The following is a 20,661-nucleotide window of genomic DNA, read 5'->3' on the forward strand; positions in this document are numbered from 1 at the left end:
TACAAAAGATTAGCAAAGAAAAAACAGAAGAACAATATATAACGTAATAATAATAACCATAATAATAATGAAGTTATAAATAAGATGTTATAACTGCAAACTTTGTAGTAAATATAACTACGAATTCTGAAATTGGAACGCCATCATCTGGTGTTAAAATAACTGCTACAAGGTATTGCGTTCATTGTAAATCAATATAAAGCAAAAAATTAATAAATATAACGCATTGAGAAATGCATTGGTTTTACAGAGATACGTTTCGCGTTTTCATACGAACATATTATTGTATTGTTAATGAGTTAACACATAAAATGTATCGAACGAATCACTGTCGTGATCCCGAGATATTTCCATGCAAACTTAGTGTAGTAATTTGCTTTTTAATCTTAGGTTTTTATTTTGTTATTTAACGACAAATTTATGACAATTTGAAACTGATAATATTATTATAAACTCAAAACTATTATTACTGGAATATAATAAAATACATTCATTATAATATGTGTTAAACAAAAATGAGTACAAATTTCTATCATTATATAAATCAAAAATGTAAAAAGAGAAAACATCAAGTAAAATTTATACATGTATACTAATATTACAAAACGTTTGATGGCAATCCGCATATGAATGTGTGATATACAAGAGTAATTCTATTTTCTTTTTTCTTCTTATTTTTTTATGAAATGACAGAAAGAAAAATTAAACCCACCGGGTTTGTCTAGTGGTAAAAGTCGTTGCCGTAAATCAGCTGATGTCGAAGTCGAGGGTTCTTAGGCCATTGACATCTGGGCGGCTGATAGGAAAACGATATACAATTATAATACTGATTTTATGCACAACCTTAAATACACATATATAAATACATATGTATATATTTTTATAAATAATTTCAAAAACTGTAATGTAGTAATATAAATAATTTTTTTCTTTACTACCCAATAGGCTTTTACCAACTTTAGAAAAAGGATAATTCCAAATAATTATTTGATTATGCGGAGTCAAAGCTAATAAATAAACCAGAAAAATGCATTTATTGAACAAATTTTTAAACTAGAGTTTATTTTTAAAAAAATCAGTTTGTTAGCATGCACAAAGACACATACTAAATACAACAAACACCACGCACGAATGTCATCTTAAAAAAAAATAAGACAAAAAGGTGAGTATAAAAAAGCATGGATGTTCTAACAGCAGCCTTGCTAGATAGCACGAATAGAAGAAACATCATGACAAAGGCCTATTCATAGGCAAGGAGCAGTAACCCCGCCACAGGAATGCTCTTAGTTCCGTCTGTGATACAATCAGCTGGGCTTCCCTACGGCCACAAACCCAACACATTGTACAGCCATCGACATCAACCTAGCTTTCGCTCGATTGTACCATCTTGATAGTATAAACGTAACTGCATCGTGTACAACTTACAACTACTTATTATTATTTATACTTTTATAATGTTAAATTTCATTGACATGAATAATTAATTGTTTAGTATATGAAAGTTGATAATATTACATATATAGACTCTTTTTTTAATAAAGAAAAATATAAACAAATTAAATAAATTACATATCATCACTTAAATGATAAAAATTAATCGGATTACATTATAAACTTTACTGATTTTCTTTCTGAATCATTTGTAACAAAACCTATAAATTATTTTAAAATAAATTCTATATGAATGCATCTATGATTTAACTTAAAAATAAAACTAATTTTCTTTGTGACATTTATAACAGATAAGGTAAATGTAGAAAAGTAAAGTAGAGTGAATTAAACTAAAGCCCTTTAGTTTCATTAAATACGTGGATTAGAGTAAATAGTTCTATTTATTAACTAAAATGTGTATTACTAAACAAAGAGATTGTGGTGTGAAAAAATGCAACGAATATATAAATTTAAGTTTTTAGTTATAAATATTGAATGAACCTTTATGACATTCTGATAATGTATAACGTTTATGATTTTACAGAAAAAAATGATTAAAGAAAGAAGTGAAGAAAAAAGAGATATGTATAATTTTTTAGAGTGCCATAAATTAAGACAGAAACTAGGATGTATCTTGCTGCTTTTACATAATAATTTAATTGTAGAAGAAGTAGTAAACCAAAACATCTAAAATAAAAAATTGGTAGAGGAGTTATCAGGTCAGGGGAATTTAAAAATATTAAGTTTCGATGATGAATTTATTACTTTGAGAGAAAACTTTTATTGCATATTTAAATTGAAAAGGATGGCTGTGTTTCTCAAATTTTATGATTTCGTGTTTTCTAAGGCTACATGGACCAATGACATCTAGGCGGCTGATAGAAAAACGATATACGCTAATAGTAATGATTTTTTGCATAACCACAAGATTCACAGTCTTTTCAGTGGCGTGGGATTAGTGGAATATATTTCAGATTAGCGAGTAAAGTTTAGATTAGCGAGTTTTATTAATCAAATGGAGTAAATTTTATTTTAACAGTATTAAATTGCATAGAAATATGTAATTATAATTCTTCTAAATTTGTATCTTAACATAAAATAAGAAATTTGAATAAAATTGTTATAATTTAAACGTTTTAAAATTAAAAGTTGACGCAGATTAAAATCAGTATAATATTATGAATCCTCATGTTAATGTTCCAATTAATTATTTACTATGTTATTTAATGACGTCAGAATTAAATTCACTGTTGGATTGAAAATAAAAATAATTCGTATTATAACTCTAGAACAGAAATGAATCCTTTAAGATCTGAAACACTTTTCATAGCTGGTAGTAAAACCATATAATCTATACGTTACAAATTTAATTCGTCTAAATACAATAGCATACATATCATTACATCTGAAGGCAAACTGATCGACAGATTATGTCAACAACAAGAAGATATAACTTCAATCTTTAAGAGAAAGCTATTCCACCATTATCTCAACTTCGAAATAGAAGCACCAGCTTTCCCGAAAAAAGTATCATTCGTAATCAAGAAATAATTAATTATCCTGTTGTCAAATGAATCTAAATAAAAATAGAATGTGTCATTAACCTAATTCCTAACCAGAATTTTTATTAAGCAAACTTTTAAGAAAATTAGCAAAACTGAACTTTCAAAGACTTATAACCAACCAGAGAAATTTTTAAATAAATCTACCAAATCGTTCTACAGTTGTAAGTAAGGTTATTGCAAATAAAAGTTGTATTCGATGTCATTTAGTATTGATATAATGACGCAATTAACAGCGATCACAAATATTTTGAAGGATTTCTATTGGTGGAAGAGATTAAGCAAAGGAACAATTACTATATTATTTACGTTGTTCATACAGTCACTTAAAATATTAATTTAAATTTGTCTACAAGGTTTATAAAAAATGATACTCCTTGCGTTGATGAATTCTAACAAACCAAATGGAGAGGTATTCTCTATTATATTATTGACCTTCAAATAAAATGACATTCTTTTCTGTCGTCAAAGAAATGTGATGAATATCTGTCTAGCAATTCTTTGACGCTACCCAGTATGGATATATAGACGGTGACTCATATATAGGTTATTGGAGTATTTCTATAGAAATTCGAATTGATTACAGTATACTTTGCTTGAAGCAGGTAATCTCTTATGAACATGTTAACATCCTCACTTTACTAGTTGCACCCTGTCATAGGGAAGATAATGATTTTTCTAAGTAAGAAGGCTGTCATAACAGCAATCAGAAAGTAATGACGATTTCTTCCGTTTTATTCTCATTTCAATCATAAAATTTTCTTTTAAATTTAAACATAGGACGATCTATATAATATATAATACATGCATTTATATACGTTTCATTAATATACTTCCATCTCTGAAATAATATGAGGCAACCTGTAGCGGATGAAAAATATCTATTATGATCGGGATTAAAACTCAGTACCTTTCTGATGAAAGGCTGAGAAGCTATCACCACTTCATTATGAAGAAAATTGTTAAATAATAGATATAGGATGAATGAATAAAAAAATATTGAAAAAAAATTAAAAAGAAGGATTCATCGTTTGGTGGAGAAATCCATTTTGAAAGAAAAAAAGGATTATACAATTTTACAGAAAGTCAGACTAATGAGAAGTTAAAATTTTTACACAAGTGAAACATATTAAAATACGTAAATATATATTACTTAGATACTCAATTTGTAAATTGTCTACGAAGTGAAGAGGATATTAATTGCTGACTTTTATTCAGACTTTACTGAAAGATTTTATTCAGAAGAAATAGCTATAAAACTAAAAGAATTGGAAAGAAATTCCTTTAAATATTTATTTAGGACATTGGGTTTACCAGCATAGCAAAGACAATAGGGAATCCAGGGAAAAGAATATAGAATATACATCTAGGAGAATATTGAAAATTAGGTGGGTTCATAAGGTACGAACTGAAGACATTTTGAGGTGAAAATGTAAGGGAGAAGTTTGAATCCCAATTTGATAGAATAGTACAAGACGTGGGTCTTATATGTATAATTTATTAATATATGCAATATAAATTCATATATGTGTTCATATATGTATTATTAATTTTTATTAAGTGAAACGTAGATTTTCAGAACTGTCAATACATAAGCAAAGGTTTTGAAAGGATTATAATTATTATTTTATGTATTAAATCAAAGTTCTGAAAACTTAGTTTAATAGAGAAGTATTTTTTAAACAAAACGTTTTATTGACGAGGAATACCAAAAATTAATTCAATAATTTTTTATATAGTAGTAGATATAAATATAAAAAAGAATTAATAACATTATATGATTTTTTAACTAATTTTTTTCTTGAAAATTCAGAGCACATCTTTTCGACTGTGCAAACAGAAGACTACGAAAAATATTCAATAAAATCAATCAGCAGTTAAAATTTGAAAAAAAAAATAGGTATTTTTAATTATTATAAATAAGATAAAATGAATATACTATAAACATTTTTCAAGTCAAAGTTAGATCTTCAGCACATTTACAATAAAACATCTTATTTACATAACATAAATCCATGGATAAATACTATCTGATATGTTGCACAAACGAAAATTCATAACATTGTAAATATAATAATTATTATTATATATATAACAAACTATACAATGTAAAAACAATGAGCTTATACAATTAAAACTGGAACTTTCTGATCACCGAGTCAAACATTTTACACATAATTACCTCAGAAATTATTTAAGTAAAAATTATTATTAAAATGCACCGATAAAACTCACAATTATAGTTTTACACAAGTTTATATTGTTATAGTGCTGGGAACCTTCCTGCACAATGAGATCTCCACTTAAATCACAATTTTACACATTAATCACAAATGAAGACCACAAAATAGTCAACAATTTTTTATCAAAACAACAGTTAGTTAAACAACTGCAAAATAAATGTTATTGCACGTCTTCGACTTCTTAAAAAACGATTTTGCAATAATTAAAATTTCGAAGAACATTATCTTTGGGGATAGATTATTTATTATCATATACATTGTACCTCTGTCGTATTTTAAAATTGACAACAACATTCTTTGCTAACGACGCATTATTTCTTCTATACTGAAACCTTGTTTTTTAACAGGAGGCTGTTGTTGGGGTGGAGGTGGCGGTGGTTTAGGAGGAAGAGTGGTTCTAGTAATTGTGAGTGTGGAAGAAACTCTACGCGGTGATGAGGACCGTAGAATATCTGGCGGTTCAGGAAGACGTCGACGGAAGATTCCGAGTCCTAATGCAGCCGGATCTTGATTAGATTGACTACTGGTTATAGTTGCAGATGGAGCGTGAAGATCCCTCCTTACTTGAACCTGAGGGTGAGCATTTGGTGGACGCATCGTGTAAGAACTAGATGTTGAAGCGTCTTGGTGATGACATTTTGTCGAATTAGGTGAAGGTGATCTTTTCCTTTGTATAGATGATGGAGACTGTCGTCGGAATATCGGCACTGGTGACGGTGAATGTCGTTTTAATAACTGCACTGGAGATTGTGACTGTCGTCTGTAAAGTGGAATGGGTGAAGCGGTTTGTCTGCGATATAGTGGCAGCGGAGAAGGTGACTGTCTTCGGCTGTGACCGGGCTGTGGAGAGGAACATCGGGTATTTGGGAGAGGCGATGGGGACTGCCTACGGAACAACGGAATAGGAGATGGCGATTGCCGACGATAAGTCGGTAACGGCGATGGAGATTGACGACGTACTGTAGTATTGGGTGAAGGCGAACTCCTTCGGAACGGTTGCGTAAAATTTTCTGGTGGCATGACGCAACGTTCTGATGAAGGAGCTCTTGAATTCTCATCCGATGACCTGCTTCCTGATGGCGAATTTCCTGAAATGAGATCTCTATGAAGATTTTCTGGAGCGTTTCCACCTAGAGGAGGCGAGTCGGATAAAACATCAGGAGGAACGTCACCGACAGCGTGTGTTAAGGCATGACGTCTCAAATCGCAGTTACGACGGAATACCTTACCGCAGGAATTACACTCGTAAGGCTTGTGATCCGTATGAGTTAAAAGGTGAGTCTTCAAGTTGGATCTCTGATTAAAACTCCGGCTACAAACTGGACACTTGTGAGGTGATTCTTCTAAATGAAGGATCTTGTGCACTGCAAGTGTACGGCTCTGGCAGAATCCTTTACCACATTCACCGCATTTGAATGGTTTCTCTTTTGAATGAATGTACCTGGAAAACAAAGAAATCATATATTATTTAGTAACTAACAATAAAAATTGTTAAAAAAAATCACTAAAAATATTTGTATCCAAATTATAAATCGTTCTATAATATCAAGTAAAGCTATTCGCATAAGTCTGTAACAGAAGTTTAATTCTACTAAAACCACACCCTTTGTCATAGAAATTATTTTTTGCAATAGATTAATAAAGTTTTAGTTATTATTTGCATTCAACTACAATAAAGTTTACACTTAAATAAATGCATTAATTTTACAAATATTGATTGTGTACGTTTAACTTTTGTTTGCCTTAATATAAGATTCGTTCAAGGCTTGTATCATAGTTAATGAGTTAAAGCTCAAGGAAAATCAAACATTACCATGGTAAAAAAAGTAAATAAACAAAATAATACGAAACGCCTGATAATATACCCTGTTTTAACAATTATCTCTTATGAAGAAAGAAAATAATTTTTTTATTTAAGCAACACAGCAAAACTACCTTACATTTTATGCTATAACACAATACATTATTTTAAATTGTATATTTATTCATAGACGGCAAGTTATTAGATAAAAGAAAAAACTAAAGACAAAAAATATTTTAAATTATGGAAATAACGACAGTTACAATACGTGATAATGAGAAGCCTAATAAAAATAATGTATTCATAAACGGGTATACGTAACAAACTGTTGATTATTTAGCATTTGAAAGAAGTAACTGCGGAAAACACATATTAGGAAGGAGGAGCCCATTGTTTCCGTTTCAAAGGTCACCTATTGTAAGAAGTAAACAAGTAACCTGAAGTATGGGAACCAAGAGATAATTGAGATAATTGGGCATTGGACTTGAAAAAAGTCTTCAACATTGCTTTGCAATCTTTAAATAAACTGCTGTACTTTTCTAGCATGAACGTTCGTTCTCCTTAAAGATTTCCGTTATAACTCTTAAGTAATAGTGTTAGTTGCATGACTGCTGACACTTGTATTCTGTAACGTAATGGACTTCCAGTAAATATATAAACATTTAACTTCAGCAGCTTGAATACTCATTAAAAATATAAAGAAAAAAGTGTTAAAACGATCAGTAGTAGACGTTTATTGTTTTATTTTATACACGTAAGTTGTTGATAAATTTTTTTTTATATGATAATTTCCTAGAGTAGGCTAGAAACCCGTCAGTAGTTTAGTTGTTAATGTCTAGTTTCAAATCAACCAGCCATGACATAATAACTATAACGGAATCTAACCACCAGAAAACGGCCAAACGATAAAATGGATGTCTAAATCCTGTTGATACACTAGATTCGATTTACATCTAGATCCTGTAGGATTACAAAATAGCTGCGAAATAGTTTGTCAGCGATAAGTACCTTATAATGGTTTTAAGTGGACGATCAACAGATGGTCAAGAAAATTCTCGTATTCTAGAAGTTTATGAATATTAAAAAAATTCCGTATCTGAAAACACGTCAAGAAATCTGTTTCGTCGTTCAAATATATTCGAACTGCTGTAAAAAATGAATATCGTAAAATTATGAAATATATTTAGGCATTTATTGTCGTAGCATACCTCATAAGGATATATAAGAGTATAAATGAAATGTAGTCTTGTACAGTCTCAGGTCAACCGTTCCTAAAATGTATGGTTAATTGACCCAACCGCCAAAGAACACCAGTATCCACGACCTAGTATTCAAATCCGTATAAAAGTAAATACCTTTACTAAAATTTGAACCTTAGAACTCTCGACTTCAAAATCAGTTTATTTGCGATGGCGAGTTCATCCCGTAGAACAACCTTTTCACAAGTTCGCGTATAAATATTTTTCTCAAAACGGTAAACAAGGCGTTATTTTATACTAATTTATATTTATTTCTCCATTTTTTATTTATTGTTAAATTAAAGGAAAGTGTTTAACTTCTTTATTGTTAAATAATTATGTTTATTATTTTTATCAGCTATTAATATTACTGGTGATTAAAATTACCGCAAGTAAAGGAAATGTATTTAATTCAACAAAAAACCGGTATTTTTAACAGATTTTTATATTACATTAATTTATAGGTTAATATTCATAATGAGAGATAACAGAAAAGTTCATAATATGATGAATGGTTAAATATTTCTGAATGCTATTCTATTTACTCATATATTTATTTAAATCCAGTTTTTCATTAACTGAATTTATTTCAAGCTGATGACTGACCACCATGTATTTGCATAATGGTTGAATTTTTTTTTAACTCAATATCTACACTTTGATCTTAGCGAAGAAGCCGAGAAGCGACATTAACTGAATAACTACTGTATTTAAATATCAAATAATAGATTTTATTTATTTATTTTACAAAGATTACCGACTTACATCAAGTAAGACCATATGGTAAGCGATATAAAATTTCCAAAATAATTTTCAATTCATAAAAAAAATATTTAGTTCCAGGAATCTGAGATCATTTGCGTGTCCCAGAGCACTGATTTGAATAGGTGAGGAATTCGTTTTCGTTTTAAGAACATTGTAACAAGAGAAGATTTATGCACAATAGTTCCACAAAAAGTGCACATCTCGTCACGCAATGTCTGCACGCCATCAACTTCATGGTAATCAACTCTTCAATAGGTATACAAATTTGTTTTAATCATTTCATAACACCGACACTTTAAAATAGTAGTATATAATCCACATTATATGTACACGTTTTGAATGACTACTTTTGATATAAGTAGTCTGGGTAGTTATTATACTGCATCACATAATTTTTAACGATTTCGTTTAGCAAATTCAAAATCATTGAATAATAGATTCATTGTAGAACAACGATATGCAATGTATAAGAAAATGATATTTAATAAAAATAATCTTAATTCATTATTGAAATAATACTAGGTGAAAAAAATTAAGAAAAAAATGACAATTAATGATTCCGACAATTATTTTACCAATTTCTAATTGGTAAAATAATTGTCGGAATCTTACCAAAACTCCCTCTATCATTTACGTTTTCCCCGGCCCGGGACCGTTTTCGTAATACATCAGTCTGAAACATGCTGTCTCTTGCCTTAGCCTCTATGGGTCCGCAAAGCGCCCCTTCTTACTTCTCAGAATCCGTTTGACGTTAACCGAATCCCAAGCCATCTTGTTCATCAACATTGCTTGGACAATGTTGTGTGGAGAGAGTTCCCTAACTCCGAATACAATGCCCTTTGCTCCGGAGTATTAAAAAAAATTAACCTTATCGCATATTCGACTTATCCAGAATCTTTAATGAGACGACTGATCCACTTTTCTGTTACTGCGCCATCTTATCTCTGTTGCCACCTGTCTCCATCTTCCGCTAGCAACCGTGCTAAGCTACTACTGCTCTGCTAGTCAGCTGGCTGAGCTGATTTCCTTACGTTCCGGAGGGAGGAGGTAGTTAGATCATCCCAATCACTACCAAAACAGTGGTTCAGACTGCGTCCTGTATGGACATACGATCTTCAGAATCCCTCTAATGTACAAAGGCCAACCGGCCTCCGTGGCACGAGTGCTAGCGTCTTGGCGTTTGAAGGTCACGGGTTCGAATCCCGGAGAGAAGACATGGCATTTTCACACGCTACAAAATTGTCATTTCATCTCATCTACTGAAGCAATACCTAACGGTGGTCCTGGAGGTTAAAAGAAAAAATGAACAAAGGCCGTACAGATGCGGTACTTTCCTAACCGCCAATGACTACGCCAACATCTAAGCCCAGTAGAGAAAAATGGAATGTGTTGTGGACATCTATAGCTTACTAAAAGCCTACTCACTTTGGTCATCTTTTTTTTTTCTTTTTCTGCTTACCCTCCGAAATCATCGTAAGGTGGTCTATCCTTCAGAGATAAACGAGATGATATGTATGAATTTAAATGAATTGTAGTCTTGTCCATTTTTAGGTCGACCATTCCTGAAATGTGTGATTAATTGGAACCCAACAACCAAAGAACACCAGTATTCAAGATTTAGTATTCAAATCGATATAAAATAAACTGCTTTACTAGAATTTGGACCTCAGAACTCTCGACTATAAGCTGATTTGCCATGACGAGTTAACCACTAGACTACCAATTCGGTGGGCTGGTCTTTTTTTTCTTTTAGTCTCCTGAACTATTTATGTTATAGCCCGCAGCCCGCAGTTTTAGAAAGAAAATACATTTGCTATCAGTAACATTAGTTGTTTCTTTTAGCATTGTAGACACTGACCAAGAATTTTACTAGTAACATAAAAGAAAAAAAATTATCAAACTTTCATTAAAAAAAAAATCAAAAAGTACCAGTCTTTAGATTTAGTCTAGTCTTAGATTTAGATTTTCTCATCAATTTATGAATTTACAGCTACTTTTGCAAGATATGTTAAAATTCGTTTTTAATTGAGAATATTTCAAATATATACATATACATTGAATTTGTATTATTTTGATCTACTTGTTGAATTAAATAATCACTGTGAAAAAATTTAAGAAAAAAGTTTACACGTTTTATCGAAAAAATGGGCAGAATAGTATCATACCGATTGACCTTACTTTTATTCGAGTTTTATATTATTTTTTGGTAATTCCTTTTCATACACGAACAATCTAAAACAGTAACCAATGAAAATAGAAATAATTGAATAAAGAAAAACATGAAAATAAGAAATGTACGCTGTATGTTATTGAGTACTAATATATAATTTAATGGTAAAAGGGAGAAGTGGGAAATACATCTTTTCAAAAATGTTACTGAAACTGGAATAGAAAAAGCCAGAAGAGAGAAAAATCGTTGTGAAGAATCCATAAAGCTGGTAAGAAATGACCAAAGGCAATTTTTTAGCAACGCGACGAACCCTCTTAGGCTTGAGAAACCCAAAATTAACTGAAATCAGTAGTGAATATCTCAAAAAAAAAATACTACACATCATCGATGATAAATAATTTCAAACGTTAATAATTTTCTTCTACGTCACGCCAGATTTACTTATATTAATTTATTTAGTTTTTTTACGGAAACTAAACTAGTTTTTTTACCTATTAAAAAAGAAGAAAAAAACAGTTGCTCAATACAGTGTGAAAACTTTCCGGTGGCTTATAAGGTATTATAATAATGTAAGTGTCTAGTAGTCTTCTTTTTATAGCTACTTTGTAATATGTTGGAGGAAATAATTTATTTTATTATCCTTTTGGAAGGTAATATCCCCGACCATCTTGTCTGCTACCTGCTAGAAATCTTCATCTGCAACCTTAACGACGAACAATATGTTTTACAAACCCTAGTTTTCCATTCAAATTGATTTATTTATAGCAACAACATTTTTGTTTTTTAGACGATAAAAGGAAAAAATGGAGGAAGAATTTATAATATATTACCCTAATATATTATATTTATAATATATTATAATATACATATATAATTATAATATATACTAAAGTAAAATCAGGTTTTTCTGATTACTTTTTATATATACAGATAAAAATATGGAGGTTTGGTTTAAAAGAATAAAAAGCGCTCTTTTAACTTGCACATTTTGGTTTAATATATAATTTACTAAAGGCAGTTTAAATAACACTGACTAACCGTGGACCGACTAGTTTATAATTTAAAGTAATCATTTTTTTATACTATTATTCATTTTGCTGATGTTTGCCGTTTCAAGTTGAATTTGTAGTTGCAATCATGAATACTTTTTGCCTTTAAATAAATTGAGAGCATGCAAATTATAGTATCATTTATCTTTGACAGTTCTGTAAGTATGCGAAAGTATTATTTTTTATATTACATGTATAATAATTACTGCATTACAATTATACCGTATAATTTCTAACCTACATTGTACTTTGCAGTCGATTCTTTCTATTATGAAAGTAAAACTGGCATTGAACTCTGTGTTTATATTCGATTAAATAAATAAAATCGCCTCATTATTTTAATATGTAAACTCATTTTATTTCTTATAGATGTCATAAAATTCAATTTTTTAAATGCTTCCACCATTACCTTACTTGTTTTCTTAAGATATTTCAATGCTATTCAAATTTTTATTTCACACAAATAGTTTAATGGATTTCTATAATTTTCGAAATATTATTTTATAGTGCTTTAAAATGTAACGTTCTTTTCTATAAGAACATTATCTTCCGTTTTAGCCACTCTGTAAATAATGTCTTAATTTTTCCCTCTGTAATAGTTTTATTACGTAATAATTATACTTCTGGAAGTTAGAGGATGTAAAAGAATGTTTATACATTAGCATTATGGTGCATCGTAATAGTATTTACCTTTAGATTCATTAATTTTATTTTATTAAGGTAATTTTAATCTCTCAGCTAGAAATAAATTTACATTTTTTAACCTCATTTTTAGTTCGAAGAAACAAATAATAATCTCATTTAACTTTCTTCTTAACAAAACATTTATTTTTGAACTGCAAGTCATGAGTGAAAGATTTTTCAATAAGAATTATATCATTTTTTAAATGTTTACTTCATCGTGATTTTTGATCCAATAAAAATGCTACGTTGATTCTCATAAATTGAATTCACAATACTTGATTCTCATTATAACTGTAGATTTCTATTTAAATTTTATTAAAAATATGTGCACAAAATACTAATTTTTAAATATTCCGAGATAGGAAATTTTAACTCCATTTGTTATACTCCTTTCCCGATTAATCCTTCTGCAACCCCAAAAGAAATTTACGAAAAAATTACTTCTGTAAGCATTTTAATATAATGCGAATTTTTTATTAAATTAAAGCTAAATATAAAATTGATTATTACGAAAATTATAAAGTTTTTTATTAAAATGTTAGTTTTTTACTAAAAATTCAAAAAAAAAATACAACCTTGCTTTTTGTTGCAAACAAGTTTTAAATTTGCTAAAAATTAAAAACCTGACTGCCAAAAAAAAAAAGTTCGCCACCTAGTTGTCGAAATCGGAAACTTCTGGGCACGGTTTTTGAAATTCCAATTTGATTTTCAAAAAGTGTATTCTGAATCCATGAGGCGTACTGGTGACAAACATTGCTCAACAGTATAGGATAATTACTAACACAGAACTATTAAAGAACGTGGGGATGGCAATTTTGTATATATAAACGAATAATTTTTTTCAATTTTTTAAAAATTTATTTAAACAAATAAAGCCAATTTATTTAGACATTTGAACGTAGCCGGCCCGTTTTGTCAGAATCTGGACCCTCATGGCTCAGATCGGCCCAGGGGAACACCGGAGCCAACTCAGGGGCTTCTCAGGGCCTCCCGGGGCCACGTAGCCTACGCTAGGCCCGCAGAGCTCGCTTCACTCGCCATTCCCGTCTACCCAGAGAGCCCCGCCTCCTGGAATATTTATCCTCTTGATTGTGAGAATAATACTGATAATGAACAATAACGTATTCAGGCTTTATGGAAAAATGAAAAAGAAATTAAATTATAAAAGACAGAATAATAGTATAGTAACTAAAGTAGACACAACTTTGACGAAGAAAAATTCATAACTTATTTCTCTGCCATGGAGGCAGAAATACAATAATAAAGTAAAAGGATTAATCTTTGTTTTATTTAATGAATATCTTTAATTTACAATTTTTCCCTCCTTGCTGGTGAACAAATAATGAATAATTTAACCTTACGGGATTTAGGACCTCGGTCAATGGCTTAAAATCTTCCATGGTATAACAAAAATGTACCCTGAAAAATTTGAAAGCAATTGATTAGTTAGTTTTCTGAGATGAAATATGTCTAACTAAAATCCTTCTCATTTATGACAAGAAACACGGGTAATCATTTGGTTACGATTGATCGAGTTTTTGTTTTGTTTATCCCGAACAAACAAAACCCCTCTTCGTCTTTATATAATAGTGTAAATATATATATATATATATATATATTTATATAGCCAGGACACTCCTGGCTATATAAAATAACTCCTGTATACTCTATAATATATATGATATTTTAAAGAAACAAAAGATAAAATCTATATTACAAGAGATTATAGAATGCGCGTTGAGCTTAAATTAAGTATATAAAAAAAATAATGGTGAAATTTCTATATTTTTAATAAACGAACATCCAATAATAGTTTATATTACATCCATTTGTTGTCTGTAGAGTAAAATTAATAAATTTGTTATTACTAGTAGCCTTACTATTTTCATTATTTTATCGTAGCCCAATTTAGCGATTATTTTCAAATCTATTAAATTTTCAATCTATAAAAATTTTGATTAAAACGTTTAATAACCATGTAGTACAAATTTTATTTTTATTGCTACAAATTTATACATGAAAAAAAAGTTAAACCAAAATTCTGTTATGAGAAACTATTGATATTGATTTATCGCACATTTATTCAATAATGCATTAAATATGAAAAACCACATTTAAAAGCTACGTGTATTTTATATGGTACTTGGAATAATACATTTCTGGCTAAAATTATTTTTAATGGTTAAATCAAACGCTTATTTATTTCTTATGAAGAATGGAAATAAACAACTCATCTAGATTTGTTTACTACTTATACAGAAGAGTAGAATATAACATGAAAAATTTCACCGTAACATTAGTTCATATGTAGATTTATTTACACTCTCATGGAAGAAAGTGATTATTAGAATTTTTGTTTCATTCCTTCTTTGACTGTACTTAATGGCTTTTTTGTCGTAATAAGAGAAATTAAATATATCTAACATTATCCATATGTACTAATAAAAATAAGAAAATAATCTTGTAACTATGCTGGTGAAAATACCTACCAAGGTATTCAGAAACCTTTTAAGAAAATTTTCATATTTTTTGAACTTTTTTAGTCTCACAAGATATATAATTCTTGAAAAAAGTGAGATTACTTTTTCTAAATTGTTTGAGAAGGTTATATAATCATCCACATACTCAGCAATAACACTGATTAGTACTGAACACAATAAATGTAACAATAGTATAAAAAATGAAGCAGTAAAAGGGATTAGTTATGAGGTCAGTTTTTAGGAATAATATGATAAATTTTGCTTCACTGTTGATCAAAATATTTAATTTGCAAATTTTAATGTAGAAATTAAGAACATTTGTATTAGGTATATGGTCAGGTTGATGTATATTTGTAAAGTTCTTCTACAGTTACGATTTTTAAGCTTAATTCCATTGCTTCATAGAATAAAAATAACTAGGATTTCAAGAAACAGGTTATAATTTATTAAAAACGTCTAAATAATAAAATGAGGAATCTGCGAGATGAACCGTGAACAAGTAATGAATTACTAAAACAGAGATAAGATTAATTTTTATTGGCTGTTGAAATTTGATATCCAGTAATAATTTTTTATCAATTTACTATATATATAGTAAAAATATAATGTATATATATATATATATATATATATATATATATATATATATACATACATATTTATTAATAATATTCTTCATAATTACAAATAGAAAATTTATTGAAGTAAGATTTTATTTAGATATTAGAAAAAAAGTAACTTGAAAGGTATTCCTGTATTATTGGCTGTTGAAATTTGAAATCCTGTAATAATTTTATCAATTAGACCTTAGGAACAATATTCAGTAAAAGTTTATTATATAAGAGTATATTAAATTTTTACTATATATATATAGTAAAAATATAATGTATATATATATATATATATATCCATTATGTGTGTGTGTGTATATATATATATATATATATGTATATACACACACATATTTATTAATAATATTCTTCATAATTATAAATAGTAGAAAATTTATTGAAGTAAGATTTTACTATGGTATTAGAAAAAAAGTAACTTGATGAAAGGTATTCCTTATTTTAGAAAGAAAGTTATTTATTTTATATATTAGTTTTGTTCCCAAGAAAGTCAATAGAGTTTCAACATGCATTATACGACAGAATCCAAATTAATTAAAACACACCGAAAATTGATAAGCGTATGTGTTTTGAAGTTAAACCTGTCACTTTAGACAAGAGAAAGGATTTTTGTGTTTTAAATACTGTATAATAGATGACTTGATACAGATATACTAATTGTTGGACATAAATGTAAGCAATCAAGGAAAAAATATTTAATTAAACAATAAAATAACTTAAATGTACGTTTAGGAATCGATTTCACTGATCATTTTAACAAGGATTCGTTAAATTAAATGAATTCAATATTATAGAAAAAAACTGTTATTCATTTGATCATCTCACCGGCATTAACATTTTGAAATGAAATTACTTTTCCTAGCGTTTAATTAAAGACTATTGTGAGACGCCTGCTGGGCATTGATTTAATTCAGATCGAATAGGAAGGCAGCCGGGCGGCGGTTGGTCGACCAGGTTTCAATTTCCAGCTAGGAGGCCGCTTCGGACCGGTTCCCGCGCACTGTTGCCAAGTTTAACAACCAGTTCCCTCTATCCGAGATTTAAAAAATGATGACTATAACTACACTTCCTTTTGCCCGACACATTTGAATTATAGACGGCAAGTTCGTATCAAAATGTTAATGGCTTCATGCAGATCATCGGACTGCTTATCGACCTTCGCTAATACCAGATTCAACATCTCGGATTCACGTGTTATAATTTAAATCTTTGAAATCACTAAGTAACTCGATTTGCATAATTTATTAGATTTTAGAATAAATGTAAAATCTGATGACACATCATGCGATAGTAAGAAGTACCTAATGATGTCAATTAAGCCGTATTTACGGCGATTGAAATTTGCGATTATTAACCGTCCGTGAAGTTCAACAGTATTTATGATAATTAGAAATGCAAAACACAACACCCTACATAAACTAAATAATGTATGAGTAATAAACACTAGATAATTACAGTTTCCAAACAATAGAATAATAATAAATAAATAATTTAACTATCAATAACCACCTACAAAACATCAATAAAATATAAAATTAATAAGTTCCTTAGCGTATATTTATATGAAATCTACGATTTTAAAGAAAAAAAAGCTACGATTTATTTATAATTTCTTTACTATTTATTTTTTTCGTTTTTCACTGAAGATAGATTACATGTATTTAAATTTGCAATACAATTTATGACTTTAAAACAAATCTTAAATTTCTTTGAAATAATAATTTAACTTATCTTTATCATCCTATAAATTGCCAGATCTAATTAAATTGCCAGTTCTCATTTAATGAGCATGGTATAATAATATATATATCAGTAAAATTGATATTTCTATTTAAAAACAGATGAATAAACACGTAACACTTAACTCTTATCATATCTAACATTTCTGCCTTTATTCTATTCAGATTATTACATAAAATTGAATGAGCATTTGATTTCCCGATTTATTATATTCTAGTTAATATTGAAAAAATCGCAAATAGGATATTCATCTGTTCAAATATTTAATCAGTTTAAATAAAGTTAAAATATTCATTTTATTGTTATTATTGAACTGTATATATATATATAAAATAATTAAAGTAGTACTAATAAATAATAAGAAAGTTTTATAAATAAATATTAAATAATTATAATAAATTCTAATTTAAAAATATTTCAGTATTTTTAATAGTAAAACAGGTCTTCTTGCCAATTGTAATTTAATTAAACACGTATGATTAAATTTATGTAATTTATATTCTTTACTATTAAAAGCATGACATTTTTCTATGAGTTATTGTAACTTTAATTATCTTAATTTTTTTTTAAATATTCAAAATTAAATTTAGCCATTCAGTCGTGTTCGATCCCTGGCGATTTCACAAGCGTTGATGTTTTTGCCATTGGAATTTTCCTAGTGAGTTTTACGGGTGATTTGCCTTCCCAGTCTGGTTAATTGAAACCCAACCATCAAAGAACAACGGAATCCAGAATCTAGCATTCAAATCCATATAAAAGCAACTAACTGCCTTTACAAGGACTTGAAACTTGGAACATTCGACTTCAAAAATAAGCTGATTTTGCGATGAGGTGTTTAACCACTAGACTAACCCGGCGGTTTTCAAAATATGGGGTTTCAAAATATAGGTAATTTAAATAAGAGAGTAGGATTTTTTGTAGAAATTAATTAACAATAAATTTGTTACAGATATTTTAAATTTTTAATTAAAAATAAAAATAGAAAGACATTTTATTGGAAAATTAAAAATTTAGATAAATTTTTTATCAGTAACATGTTTATATTATGTTTGTTATAAATAAATAATAAATACTGTTTATTTATTGTTAAAACAAAACAAGTAGATTATACAGATCGTATTAAAAGAATATGTTACCTCAAAAACTGATGATTAAAATAAAAATTACATAAATAATTTTAGGATAAAGATTTGCTATTACAACATAAAAGCTTCAATTAACATAAATATACACATTTAAAAATTAATTTTAAAAAAAGCTATTTTACTGGTATTTTTTTGAAAAAATACCAAATTATTGATAATAAGAATTAGTATTTTTATATGAGTAATGCTCCTTTAAAATACACAAAAAACGATAAAACAAAATATTAAATATTTATAGCGATATAAACAATAAACTAATAAAAATTTTAATGTTACATATGAAAAAAAGCTTTTAATATAAAATACTCATCACAGTTTGTAATAAGTGCAAAAATATATTTTAAATTCACAAAAGTAAATATTTAAAAATTACCCAGTTCTGAATTTCTACTTCATTGTTCAGTTAAAAAAAGAACTAGCATATCAAAAACATAATTTCTTTATATTATACACCAAGATAAATTAAATACTTTAATAAAAATATTAAGATTTTGATGAATCTACTAAAAACATAATCCACTTACCAATTTTTACCAAGTTTTAGTAAATTACTTTAATTTAACCAAACAAAATTAATTTACTTCTTAAGAAAAGGGACACTCAGTTTTGTCTTTCATTCGGCTTAAATTAAAGCCTCTATCAACAACCGGTCAGTCAGTGATCATATAAAATAAACTATTAACTTGTAATATAGAGTTTGCAGCATGATATTGATGTATAAAAAATACACACACACACACACACACACACACACACAAAACACACTCACAAGAATATCAGTTAACTCCCCTTTATTAACATTTTTAATGGAATAATTTGTTATACATGTAAAAAAAGAAAGATCTGATTGAGTTGTATTAAAAGAATCTTATTAGAAAAGCGTTGATTTTAATTTTCACAACACTATTATAGTACAATACCTGAATGTTGTCAAGTTTATATTTTTTTCAGGTTATTAAAATATTTGTATATCTTGCATAATAAATATAAATAACAACTTATATTTTATAGTCGTAATTATTGTACAACGAGCAAGAGCAACATTTAGGTTATACGTTTCCAGAATAAGTTGTCGTGAATCATTACAGAGGCGACGCGGTTAGCATGGCACGTAGAATTTCACAACTATTTGTAATTGCTTTATGTCCTCGAGGAAATCAAACGATTCGATTATATTATAAACTATGGCTAGATAATCATGTGAGCCATCTAGCGCTAAATCTCCTAGACCACAGTGAGAATGTCCGGCGATTCAAACGGTTTCACGTGCTGGACCTGGGGGAGTCTGAGTGACTCTTGGGATGGGATGACATCCTTTAAGTGATGAACATCTTTTCTACACCTTGATGAAGTGCCTAAAATCCTTATATAAGCTAATTAAGTTACCGTTTTATTTTTATTTTACTTTGTCTTGTAATAGTATTTGATTTTTTGTTGTTAATTCTACGAACTTTAGTACTTAATTAGAGTAAATTTATGCAAATGAATCCGATTTTTGTAAAAGCTCTCGGGTATTCATTGGAAAGCCTTCTTCAAGTGCTTACTAAAATTCTACTTACTTATGAACCGAATGTAAATAAACGAATTGTGATACAAACAAACAAACAAATTATTACAGCAGCTTCGTGTCATATTATTATAGCATGATTGTAATTGAAAATATTGTTCTTACAATTTTGACAGAGAACTAAACATATTCAAACTTTAGTTTCTTTTTTTTTTTA

General features: G+C 28.7%; 1 protein-coding gene across 1 annotated transcript in view; it reads right to left on the bottom strand.

The window, feature by feature from the left end:
• Positions 1-5,015: 5,015 nt before the first annotated feature.
• LOC142333460 (uncharacterized) overlaps positions 5,016-20,661 on the bottom strand; it is a 126,864-nt gene continuing 111,218 nt past the window's right edge. The window contains exon 3 of the mRNA XM_075380632.1: positions 5,016-6,677. Coding sequence (XP_075236747.1) covers positions 5,537-6,677 — 1,141 coding nt within the window. The 3' untranslated portion in view covers positions 5,016-5,536. The remainder of the gene's footprint in view (positions 6,678-20,661) is intronic.

The sequence above is a fragment of the Lycorma delicatula genome, chromosome 1 (genome assembly GCF_047948215.1).
Source record: "Lycorma delicatula isolate Av1 chromosome 1, ASM4794821v1, whole genome shotgun sequence".
Taxonomy (NCBI): domain Eukaryota; kingdom Metazoa; phylum Arthropoda; class Insecta; order Hemiptera; family Fulgoridae; genus Lycorma; species Lycorma delicatula.